Genomic DNA, 12,694 nt, shown 5'->3' with positions numbered 1-12,694 from the left:
GTGTCAGTCATAAACACAAATGATTTGAAATGATTTATGCTGTGCATGCAATACAGCTGTGTTGCTTTTATTTTGAAAAGTCTGGCGTTTTTATTATTTATGTAGGGACGCGTGTATGGACACACATAGAAATTAATCGCCCAGTCCTGCTTTAGAATCTACTTTTGTTGCCAAAATTTGTATAAAACTGTATAAAACTAAAATCTTTCATTAATTTTCCACCACTTTGTCACATTTGTGTGTGGTTAGAACAAGGATGATGTTGCCAAATCCAGCATGCATACATGTTGGCTTTTGAAGTGGACGCCCAGACGTCTTTTTACCTTCAACCCACCAAGTAATGTTTTCTGGAGGTATGAAGGGGGCTTGAGCTGGCAGTCAAGGTCTGAATCTGTCATCCTGTTGCGATTTAAAGGTGTGTGTGTGTGTGTGTGTGTGTTTGTGTGTGAGAGAGATGGATAGCTGACAGACTGACATGCTGTGTACATGTCACATCATGATACGAAACTGACCTCGGTTTCTTTATCACACGCACACACACACACACACACACACAGGTCTTATGATGATGACTGTAAGGAGGTGACAGGTGTCGGCTGCATGTGTGTGTGTGTATGTGTGTGTGAAAGTTAAAAGAGGTTGAGATGGCAGACAGTTTGGTGGAAAAAAAGAAAAAAAACAACATTAAAAATGTGAGGAAGGAAAGAAGGATGGAAGGATGGAAGGATGGAAGGATGCGTGGAGAAACTGATGCCTTACTGTCACCACACAGTATTAATATTCACCACAAATCCAAACGACATGTCTGTCATATCTTCTGATAAAAAGAGCAATTTTTGGTTATGATGAAGTCATTTTATATCAAATTTACACAGATTTTATACACCTCAACATCTTCACACTGATGTAAGTTTTGTACTGAAGTTAGAACACTACAAATAGCTGCTCAAAGGTTAATATTCTTATTATGCGTTTTATATTAGGTGCTTTACACCTGGCATTGCATGTTAATGTTCATGTTTGCTGTCTTTTAACATCTCTTTGTCATTCTGCCTTTTACCTGTCAAATAAAACTTTTATGAGCCCTAGAGACATTGAAACGTTGTAAATCCCCTTTTGCAGTTTTCTCCCAGTTAATGTTTTAGTCCGCCTTCATTTGGCGAGGCTGCTGTTGTGTTTTGGTGTGAGCACACGTGTGTGTTTACACGTCTAACTTGTGACTCGCTGGAATACAGCGTTCCCACAGATGCCTGAATCATCTAAATTTACATCAAACCCACACAGGCAAAACCGAAAACTTTAATTTTTTTGCTCCCACTTTCTCTCTCTGTTGACCTTCTTTAATTCAACTTTGATTCAGTTCTCCTGTTTTCGCCCTCTCACAGTCTTATCTTTTCTCCTGCTCATTTTTCTTTCCTCTCACTTTTCACATTTTCAGCAGGTTATTTTTAAGAGTGTGAAAAATGAGACCATTTTAGTCTCTTATGTAGTTTTTCTTTTCTCTTTTCTTTTCTCTTTTCTTTTCTCTTTTCTTTTCTCTTTTCTTTTCTCTTTTCTTTTCCAGTACGGTTCAGCCCACTTCCACAGTGCGTTGGAGGAGCATAAACAGAAGCAGAAGCAAAGCCAATATTACTCCCACCTGCCAAACACACTCGCACACACTCACACGCACACACACACACACACACACATTCCCTCCATGCATATTTTAACATCGTAAATTCATACATGAGCTAAGACAAACATCACTCAATCCTCTGCAGCCCAGAGGAGAACAAAATTAGTCATAGTTTTAAATGTTTATTACCCCCAGATTCTAATTAGACAATTTTCACAACAGAATATAAAGTTCACAGTTTTTACAATAAAGCTGCACAGCAAAAAAAAAAATGCTAATGTAGACGTTCATTCTTTAAAAATAAACTGTGTTGTCATTCAGCTTGTTCCACTAATGGCCATAATTATCTTGTCTTCTTACAGCAACACCATAAGCTGAAGCAAAACTTGCACTTTTCATGGTTCAGTTTTGAAATTACGGCACGTGTAACAAAACTCCTGGCACATTCTTGACACTTTTGTACAATCACAAAAACAAGAAGTATGTGAAGTTCTACTTCTCCGTCTCACAATTAAGACAGTGTTGGAAATGAGATGTGAGAGTTTTGATGGTTTGTGTGCCACAAACATCTGTGGTGCCGAGAGGAGAATATGTGTAAGAAGCTTAAGAAATATGCTTATTTTTTGATTGATTCTCATCGCTCACTTCACTTTGGCAACATCACTGACCTTCTGTTACTACAGAATGTCATCTTTCATATGATTGTGTGTGTGCTATGGAGGGAAACATCCAAAGATGATAATTTATTATCTATAAAATGCAGCAGATCCTGCGTGTGTCATCATTCCTTCATTTTAAAAATGGTATTCATGCATGAAAGTTACATACGTAACCTTGGAAGTATTAGTTTGCCAAAAGACCAAGACTGAAGGTCCAATTATTTGCTTTTTTAATAGAATTTCAACTGTATCACACAGTGTTCATCAGTTTGTATTGTTCTGTATTTGTGACTTTTGTTATGCAACAACCAGATTCACCCACAGTGAAACTGAGTAATGAAACTCAACATAACATGAAGACAAAATACGAAGATTGATTTGGATTTGGATTCCCTTTATGAAAAAAAAATATTTCTAGAGATAAAACATATTTTTGTCATGTGCAATTACAACAATTACATTTGGGGACAAAACAAGAAGCTGAAATATGCTAAAATACTCAACAGAGCTGAGGGGACCTTCAGAGTTTGTGTGGATTTGTCACTCCTACTGACTCACTTGAGAAAACACTCATCTGATCTATTGTTAACATAGAATCATTGATTATTGCTTCTTGACTTCTAGACTGAAGTTATCATGCAGCGATCCAGTATTCTCATTCAAAAAATATTACAGAGGACAGCTTGCACCTGCATGATCTGCCCATGGAGCTACCTATCCATCCATCCATCCATCCTACAGTCCTTCCAGCAGTCTTTTCACTGAACAAATCACACCAGATACACTACAGATGACCCCTAGACTCAGTATACACACATCTATCAGCCGGTCCCGCACGGTGAGGCGACCCCACTGCAGTCTGAGGTGAAACAGGCACGGCAGTATGAGTGTCATGGCCGCCCCCGTCACACTGCCTGTCAAACCCATCAGCAGGGAGAACCTGGGGACCAGCAGGGCCAGCAGGTACGATGTCATCAGCAAAGCCCCGCGCACCAACAGGGCCGGACGAGACACGCCTGCACCTGTATGTTTGGAGCACGATGAGACAGCAGCACCTGCAGAAGGTTTGAAGCACAAAGGATGAAAGTGTACACGGAGCTCTTGGCAGCAGTTTGTTTTGACCCTGCAAGCAGCTTTTGTTTACAGGTCGCCTCATTCTGAGTCATTGTTTTCTAGTTGCATCTATGTAGGGGTGTCATCATCCTCACAACTCTTTGTTTGAAGTATGATGTCATTTTAATCAGGTAGTACAAGTAGCAGTTAAGTAACATTATTTACTCTGATAATTGACAGAATTGTGCTTTAAGTAAATGCTGGAAAGTACAACAGAGCTTTCAGTGAGCCCAGTCTTCTTTTTCTTCATTTAGTGTTTGAAAGTGAAATATCCAGCGAAAAAATAAATGATAAAACTACATTAGAATGAGCAGGGGAAAAAAATAAAGTATTGTCACCTGATGACTTCATCAGTGCTGACAGTCAATAATTACAGAAAGTTCAGTCATGATGACAAATGTGTTGACAGTCAACAGTTTCCTCGAATGCTCAGCTCTCTCACGTTACCTGCTGTGACTTGTCTTGTTGATGCCTCTTTTGTTATTTGTCACTGTACTTTAACAACCAAACTGTTTCTCCTTCAGGTGACTGATAAAGTTAGCCAACTGAGAAAACATTGTGAGTCTTCCGAACTTAATATTCAGGCTGATTTTTGTCTGTCACTGTTTAATTCATCAAAACCCACGTTTCCTAAACTGTTGTCACCTGTATTGATCACCTTTTACCATTTATTTTTATCATGATTTTGGTACAACGGATGCCAGCGTATACGTTGGTGTTGATCTGGGTCAACTGGATGCTAAGGCTTTGTTTCACCATTTTGTCACACTGAAACACCTGCAGGGATTCCCAGTCTAACCACAGTTTCTTACTGGTGACCTCTAGAGCACCCGACAAGGTCGTTGGTTTAAATATAAAAATAGATGTGTCACCTCCGAGCAGGCAGGTTTGAAGTATTTCTGCCGCAGAGTAGAAGGGCAGAGGGTAGGACAGCAGAGCTTTGGCCAGCAGGCACAGGTTGACGAGAGGTCGAAGGTCAGAGGGCAGGTTGTCTGTGATGACCTCGCTGGTCTCTGAGCCCCACGTCAACACGGCCTAATGCAGGAAGGAGACAATCAAAGCAATCAGTCGCTCAATCACTCCATTTGGCTGTTCCTTCTGGTCCTGCTGTTGTCAGAGGAACAATGTTGTTTCCGTCCATTTGTCCACAAATCAATCATGAAACAGTAAGAAGACAAAACTAGTTTCTATGTTTCTTCCAGACCAATCTCAAGCCCTATCAACTCAGTAATGTCACTGAGAGTTTGCTGTGTCCCACATTGTCACTAACCAGTGAAGAGAACATAGTTTTCATGATGCAGGCGGCACCATGAGTCCACCCCAGCATGGCATTGAACTGCCCTCTGTCCTCCATACTGCCCTCTAGAGGAGGGAGGAAAATCTGCGAGGTGTAGGAGAAGATGATGACGCCCACAGAGACGAGGAAGTCCTCGGGGTCCACAGACAGGGACAGAGAGGACCAGGACCAGCTGCTGGCTCGGCTCAGACAGTACAGCATGACCAACAGGCTGATGGAGGGTGAAGGACAGAGGAAGAGAAAAGGAGGAAAGATGGTCCTGTTTGACTGGAATCTAAAATGAACTTAATTGTAATCCTTTCATTTGTTCTTGCATTTCTCATTATTTATTTGTTTATCTGGGCAAAGAGACAGGGACAAGGAAAGACAAGGAAAACAATATAAGACATGAAGGGACTGAAGTTCATAATATATAACAAATTAGAGCCGAAATGAATGAAGGGACAGCAAATTTTAATTTATTACTTTAATCGAACACTTTCCGTTCATCACCTAAAGTAATCCATGCATCTTCAGATTTGGCGATTTTTAAATTGCAGATGAACTGAAGGATTAGTTGTTCCTGCATGGTCTGAACAGATTCTCCTTCTCCTTAAGCCAGATAAACCATTTAAAAACAAATTGGGTTAGCTGCAAAATGTTTTGGCACAAAGGCTGACGTTTTGGTGATACATGGTTTTCAGAAGACAGCAGTGTTATATTTTTCTGAATAAGACAGGACACATAATCCTTAATCCGCAATTACAGTTGGATTTGGTGTTGGATTTATTTAATTTACTGCATGTTTAGCTGTTCATTCATTTGGAAACACCCTTAAATCTAACCAGATATACTGCCATTCATCCTTAAATTGAGGTTCAGTTCAAGTCAAGTCAGTTTTATTTATATAGCCAAAAATCACAAAGCACAGCGCCTCAGTGGGCTTTACAGATTTGAGTAAGAGCTTCTGTTTCTGAGGGTGATTCCAAATTAAACCAAGCAACAGCAAGAGATTCAGGAAAACTAGATAGAAATCCTGTAAGTATTTTTCTCTCAGTTTAAATTTTGAATTTTTAGAAAATAAACTGTATTTACATGACTTAGTCAGAGACGCAGAACTTCAAGACCTTGAACTATTTTCATCGTCTCTTGCAGAAAACCTGGCATGAAAATAAATCAAACGACCAGGAACAGCAGATTGTGCCACCGCTAAATGACTACAAATGTGAAAATGAGACTAGATTACATAAACTGGTCTGTTGTCTTGACTTTACTTTGAGTTTACTGATCAGCTGACTACATGCACATTTTTGCTTCTCCGTCAGAACAAACGTGAATCACCTGATCAGTATGTGAGCCAGAGAGCAGAGCAGGCTGAGGGTGGAGACTGGTCTGAGATCAGTCAGCAGCAGGCAGGGCAACAGGAACACCAGAGACACCAGAGAACACGCTGATCTAGGAACAGTCATTCCTGACAGGCTGTCGGACAACAGGCTGGTGGAAACGACCAGGTACAGGGTACAGGTCATCAGCAGTTCAACGACCTGTAAAACAACAGAAACAGGTGTTCACTTCATATGATGGGGAAACAATGCAATGCAAGTCGGCTTGAACCAAGCTTCAGGCAGTCATCCGTTTCATGCCTCAGTTCATAGATTTGTGTGGACTTATTTGCAGAATGAAGAATGTGTGTGCTGGTTTATACTTATGTGCCTGTGTATGTCTGTTACCTGGGCTACATTAACCATCCATCCACCCAGGCCAGGCCAGTAAGGCCACAGTCCTTTGCAGCAGGCCTCCACTATGTCCTGGTAGCTTTGTCGGACTCGAACCTTTGATACAGAGCCAGATCCTCCACTGGAAAATATGAGCATTTTCATACTCCAAATAAACTGTCCAACACATATGCACATTTTTTCACATCACTGAACTACAAACATATTTGCAAAAAGTTAAGTTCTCCCTCAAAATCATACTTAGCCCAAGGGAACTCATCTGAATCAGAATATAAGCTGACTAAACCCCACGAACTGTCGCAAGAACGAGCGAACCACAATGAACCACACTCTTGTTCTGTGTATGACATAATATAAGTGATATAAGCCCACCTTTGTTCCTCTTCATAGAGACAAGCCACCAGGATCCTCCCCGTGTGGTTGCAGACCCAGGCTGACAGAACCAGCAGAACGAGACCCACATAACCCGACTGCACCAGAGCAAAAGGCAAACCCAACACAAAGATGCCCTGAGGGAGAAGAAAGGGAAGGAAAGAAAGAACATGGAGGGGTAGGATCTGTGAGGAAGATAAGAAATGGGAAGAAACCGAGACCCCCATCAAAAAGTTGGCCCAGCGTGTCTCTCGTGTTGTGCGCTGTTAGCCGAGTGGCTGAGACACAGTCCACGAAACCGCGGATGAGTTCTGCGTCTCCTGTCTTTACGCTGTCTATCAAAGCAAAGGCAAAAAAGTGTCTCTCATGATTTACATTTCTTTTGATATTTTCCATTATTACCACTGGATCACTTGTCACTTGCTTTACAGATTTCACAGGTTCTTAAAGTGTGCAACAAAGAAATACACACATTAAAATACCTAAATGTATACAAGCCTGCAATTTCTCATTACCTTGCAGTTTTCTGTATATGTACAGTATTTTCCACTTATTCTTGATTTGCATCATCCAAAAAAATGTACATGTTTGTCACAGCTGTATGACAATGTTGTTCTAAAATGTTGCTGCAAGAAAAGGAAAGAAAGGAAAGACTGTTGAAGAGGAAATGAAGAGAAAAAGAAAAGAGAAGACTGTTCACGGTTGGAAGATGAGGAGGCGAGAGGAGAGTTTTGGCCTGATGCCTGGAGAGTTCGAGGATGCGGGAGACCAGCGGGAGCAGAAGGAAGAGGAGTGCCGAGCTTTGGCCCGTCACCAAGGCGAAAACGAAAACGTCGACTGCCAGCGAGAGTAGAAAGGCGGAGAGAGACTGGAGGTGGGTGAGGAAGAAGGCCGGAAAAGAAGAGGATAGAGGAGAGAAGGAGGAAGGAGAAGCGCGACCTCACGGCTGCAGAGCGAGGAGGTTGAAGGAGGAAGAGGACGAAGGGAGATCAGAGGAGACAACGAGCTGCTTTGATGGAGCTGCTGTGTTTTGAATGTTTCAACACGGAGGCTCACCGGGAGAGAAACACATCACAGCACATCATCACCACGCAAAAACACGCATTGTGGATGCATAAACAGACGAGCACACATTCTCTCTCTTTCAAGTTACCATTTTGTAACTGGTGTCTGTTAGGCATATGCTGATTGAGCTTTGATGTTCAAACGGAGCTGCTGGGGATGAAAGTAGTCTGAGAGAAATCTGACGCTCAAGTATCTGATTTCTCTCCCCACCCCCACCCCCGTCTCTCCCTCCACTGCTCGTTCCGTCTGTGTTTTTGCCAGCTAATTCCTCATTGGTTGCTCTGAGCACCACCTGAAGCGGCTCCCAATCACAACCAGGTACAATAAGGAAAGAAAACCAGTCCCTGATTGGGTTTGAAGAGGGTGGAGAAGAGGATTACTCGTTTCAGCCCCATCTGACACCCAGGAAATCTTTAAAATCTGTTTATTCAAGGAATGTTGAGCAAGCACAGACTCTCTTTTTCATACCTCACCTTTTTTTTTTCATAACTCAATATCAGCCACCAAGCAGCAGCGACCTATACTGAAAAAGATATAACACATTCGCTGCTCCTGTCTGGACGTTCCCAGGTGCAAGATTTCAACTGCTGCCCTTCAGGTTATGCAGGATATTTTATGCAAGACCATGTCCCATGCACAAAAAATGTCTTTTTCCCACCATGAGGGGATAAAGTGGGGCAGGTTTGACATTTAAATAAATAGAAGTGTCATTTTAAAGGAAAAAAAATGTGGCACATGTTTTACTCCTTAATCAAGTTTTCCTCAGATGGGAAAACTCTGAAAAGGATGTGTCCAATTTGTACCTCATAAGTCATGCACCAATGTCATTTTAACATCATTTTTTATTAGAGTTTATGAAGCATCTTGAGATATTAGCTTTCCGTTACGTCATGATCTAAATCAATGACAAAGGATGAAAAGAAAAAACCATAGATTAATTATTATAATTATGTGCCCCTTGACTGTTTTTTATATTGTTTTTTAAGAATACTGTGGTATGACTATGCTAAGTGACCAAATGATTAATCAATTAATTGAGAAAACAACTGACAGATTATCTAAACAGGAATGATAGCACAAACAATTCACTGCTGCAGATAATGAAGATGATAATAATATTGCTGCTGATGATGATGATAAAGGAGATGATGCACCAAAGAACTTACATTAAAGATAAGACTAAACTGCAAAGTATTACTCTTTTAATGCACTAACTTGCAGTTTCTTCATTCCTTGTTTCCCTGTTTTGATATTAAAAAACCTATTTAAGACTTGGATATTTCAATTTTCGACCCAGTTAAACTGCCACTTAACGGATAATCATAAGCAGTTAAATTAATATCAGTTTTTCTCAGTGTCAGTCAGAAACAGAAGGTTTGCGTCTCTAATCTGTGATGAAGGCGCACAAACTGGAGCTGCCTCATTAGCAGTCAGGTTGGAATTAAAGCTGAATTTCACAATATTCCCAAGTCGGTAGCCTTGAATGCTGGAGCTGGTTTTTTGCATTTTTGGCAGCAAACTTGCTCTCTAATAAAAACTTTATTAATCTGGCAGACAGTCAGTGATATTGGCATCAATAAACCACCACCGGAAAACACATATTTTCTTTTTTAGCCTTGATGGGAGATAAAACTGCTGTTCTTTTTTTCCCATTATTACGACATCTGTTAGCCCCTTTACAAATGGATCTGCCATTATTGCACTGATAGCTGTTATAGCTGATAGCTGATACGTCAGATCATTGTTCTGCGTCTTTAATCTTTGCTGTGTGGTTATCCATCACTGTCTGAGATTTTAAAGCCTTCAAGCAAGTAAATAATCAAAAGATTCTCTTTTGTGCAGTGGCCACCTCAACTTATCCCATCCTGAGATCACCGAGCAGTCTATTTGGTTATTGTTGCTGACTACAGTGTGTTGCATGTAATGATAAATTATTTAAAACATTAGCAGTTGTGAGAGAAATCTGGTACTGTATCTGCAGAGTTGAAAAAACAAACATGCTGCAGTAATAAACAGTAAAATGAGATCTATACCACTTAGAGCGTGGATTAGGTGATAAATTAATTCAGATATAGCTGGAAGTATCGAGGTTGCAGAAGTAACAAATCATGGATTTGAAAGGGCAATTTTCCCTCAGTCATATGATTCATCAGAGACAGAATTTCTGGGCCTTGTTTGGCACAGAAACCTGGTCTCTAATGAAAACTGGAACTCTCTGGCACCCAGACAGAGGGACCAACATCAATAAAGCAAACGCATAAAATATTTGTTTATCTACTAAATATGTGTTGGTATATGCATCCATGTACTGACAGCAGTGCTAATGCTGATTAAAAACCTGTGTGTTTACATCAAAACTGTCTGATGTAAATTTACCTCCACTTCTGAGGTGTGTGTGTGTGTGTGTGTGTGCACCTTGTATATGGATGCATATCCTATTACGATGCCCTAATGTTGTAATTTTTTGTACTGACCCACCGATGCTGTTCAGTTGTACTGCATGTATTCAGTGAAGTAACACACTTACATGAATACATTAATTGAATACTGCCTGACATTTAAAACCAAATAAGCTATTAACATTACTGCAGCAAGGACGTCTCATTTTTAAATGGTTTGATTCAAGGATTATTTGATTACAAAGACTGAGGAGTGCCTGACAGGCATCCACAGACCACAAAGCAACGTTTGGTAGTGTTAAAACACAATGGGAGCGGGCTAAATATTGTGCAATTTTAATGCTTTTTGAATGTAGGGGTTGGCTTTTACATTTTGCATTTGTCTTCTACAAGAGTGCTGAAAAGAGTGGGGGAGGCAGGAAGAGAGTTTCAGAGAGAACAGGGGGAACGAAGTGCTGAAGAGTGATGCTATCAGGCTACCGCACCTCAGTAGCCGACTCAAAATTGTTTGAGCTTCACAACTGCCTTTCAGCGCAGTTATTAAAAAAACTCTGAGCACATATGGGTGACAAAGTTCACTGTCATGGATGGTGAACAGGTTTTCTGACTGTCCAAGTCATTCTTCATACTGTGGCAGAGGATTAAGGCGACTTAACATGTTTTCACCCACATATGTTGGTAGCACTTTGTGGTTTTCTGTCTTACCAAAGAAAGAAGAGGGAAGGGAACGAGGGATATCCCTACTGTTCTAGTTGGTTGCGTGGAAAGTAGAAAAATGTATTCATAAGCACATAAATGATAATATAGTCACCTGAACGATGAAAAACCTTTGTAATAGTCCATTAAACCTAAGTGTGAACATGACCAAATCTATGATCTAGTGTCATTTTTCCTCTATCCTGATGAATGGAAAACATTTCTGACCTGTATGGCATTTGTGACGTTCCAGCCAGCCTCCCAGGCGGTGATGGTGGCAGCAGGATGCAGACCTGTGGTGCTGGTACCGGGGCTCTGAACTGGATTAGCCCAGCTCGTCCCTGCTCTCTCTTCTTCAGGGCAGGCACACAACTGAGAAGTCGCCTCCACCGTTTCCTCTCTTCCCTTTTTCTCTTCCCCATCTTCCAGAAGTGTCCCTCTAAGCAGCCCAGCCAGGCGACAGGATTTTCTCTTTTCACCAAAGTTTTGGCTGAAACTCGGGTTCTCCTCACTGTTGCTTCCCATCTTGTCAGCTTGCATCTCAGAGAATCTTCCCTCTTTGCCATGACTTCTGGAGTTTTTGACCTTAAGGGAGTCTGCAGTGGAAACAGCTGAAGTAACAGTGATGGTACTGGATCCAGAGGAGACAATAGTAGCTTTGGTCTCCTTTAAAGCTGTTTGAGATGGTTGGTTTCTTCTGGTGTCATGACAACAGGTATTACTTGTGTCTGTGATGGTGTCAGAAGGCAGTCTGTTGTCCTCCCCATAGGTTCTGTTCAACTCATCTCTGTGAGTCAGAACCAGCACCTCTTCATCCTCCTGGAAGAACCTGCAGATCAAAACCACCCAAATGAATTTGAGATCCTGGTTTCTGTGCCCTCACACATGTTACTTATCTCGCAGTAGGACTCACCTTGTTGTCCAGTCCAGGTGTAGCCTCGACACTATCCAGCCCCACAGAGACCCAGCATCAGTCCAGGGCTGCCCAGAGCTGCGAGCCCAGTGATGAGAGCCCATCTTCAGCATCATGTGTTTGCAAAGTCAGACTCCCTGCCTCGTCTCTGGAGGTCTGAGTGTGTGGACGGGCTGACACTGACTGACATAGGACACGCGAACACACTCAAACACAAACTCTCACTCAAACACACTCACAATGTCTGCCACACACACACTTGCATAGCTACACACATGCACAGGTGCAAGAAGAGACTGACAAGGTAGTGAGCCGTAACATTATAATATACCTGTGTTTTCAACTGAGAAGAAGTAAACAGCCACAGTAGATGTAATGGAGGGACAAACTTAGTAATAAAACAATTGAAATAAAACGTGATATAACCTCACATTACATTACAACAATATTCTTATGAAAATTTGACCTTTCATTATTGTCATTATTTAGCAACTGTAACTCCGGTAAAAATCAATAGTTTCACTTTTAGAAGCCTTTTGGTGTTGTTGTTGTTGGAATCTCAAGGAAATTCAATCGAATGCAACTGGACTTAGTTATTTGTCTTTGAAGACGTTTCACCTCTCATCCAAGAGGCTTCATCAGTTCATGCTCGCTTGACTAGGCTGGGACTAGTTGTTGTTGAAATCTTAACACAGCAAGTTTAATTGCAAACCTCCTCTGCACAGATAAATAAAATATGTGTAGCTTTCTCACCGCTGGGGTTTGCTGACTGCGCTGACTTGCTGTAAATGTTCAGACCTGGCTGCTTCAGTTTTGCCCCAGAGTGCGGTGAGACGTGCAGGGCAGC

General features: G+C 41.4%; 1 protein-coding gene across 1 annotated transcript; it reads right to left on the bottom strand.

The window, feature by feature from the left end:
• Window positions 1-2,641: 2,641 nt before the first annotated feature.
• On the bottom strand, window positions 2,642-12,198 carry LOC124051070 (vesicular inhibitory amino acid transporter-like). The gene is made up of 8 exons (XM_046374118.1): window positions 11,848-12,198; window positions 11,163-11,763; window positions 6,775-6,911; window positions 6,397-6,523; window positions 6,008-6,210; window positions 4,661-4,898; window positions 4,263-4,425; window positions 2,642-3,332 (listed from the first exon to the last, which is right to left on the bottom strand). The coding sequence occupies exons 1-8, from the start codon at window positions 11,961-11,963 to the stop codon at window positions 3,013-3,015; spliced, it is 1,905 nt and encodes a 634-aa protein (XP_046230074.1). The 5' UTR covers window positions 11,964-12,198; the 3' UTR covers window positions 2,642-3,012.
• Between the last annotated feature and the right edge of the window lie 496 nt (window positions 12,199-12,694).

Source organism: Scatophagus argus, chromosome 19, assembly GCF_020382885.2.
Source record: "Scatophagus argus isolate fScaArg1 chromosome 19, fScaArg1.pri, whole genome shotgun sequence".
NCBI classification, from domain to species: domain Eukaryota; kingdom Metazoa; phylum Chordata; class Actinopteri; family Scatophagidae; genus Scatophagus; species Scatophagus argus.
This window is presented reverse-complemented; position numbering and strand designations above follow the sequence as displayed.

Coding starts and splice junctions, on each gene's coding strand:
- LOC124051070 (XM_046374118.1), bottom strand. CDS start 11,963: ATGATGCTGAAGATGGGCTCTCATCACTGGGCTCGCAGCTCTGGGCAG. Junction 6,524..6,774: donor CTCTATGAAGAGGAACAAAG/GTGGGCTTATAT, acceptor CATATTTTCCAG/TGGAGGATCTGGCTCTGTAT. Junction 6,211..6,396: donor GGATGGTTAATGTAGCCCAG/GTAACAGACATA, acceptor GTTGTTTTACAG/GTCGTTGAACTGCTGATGAC.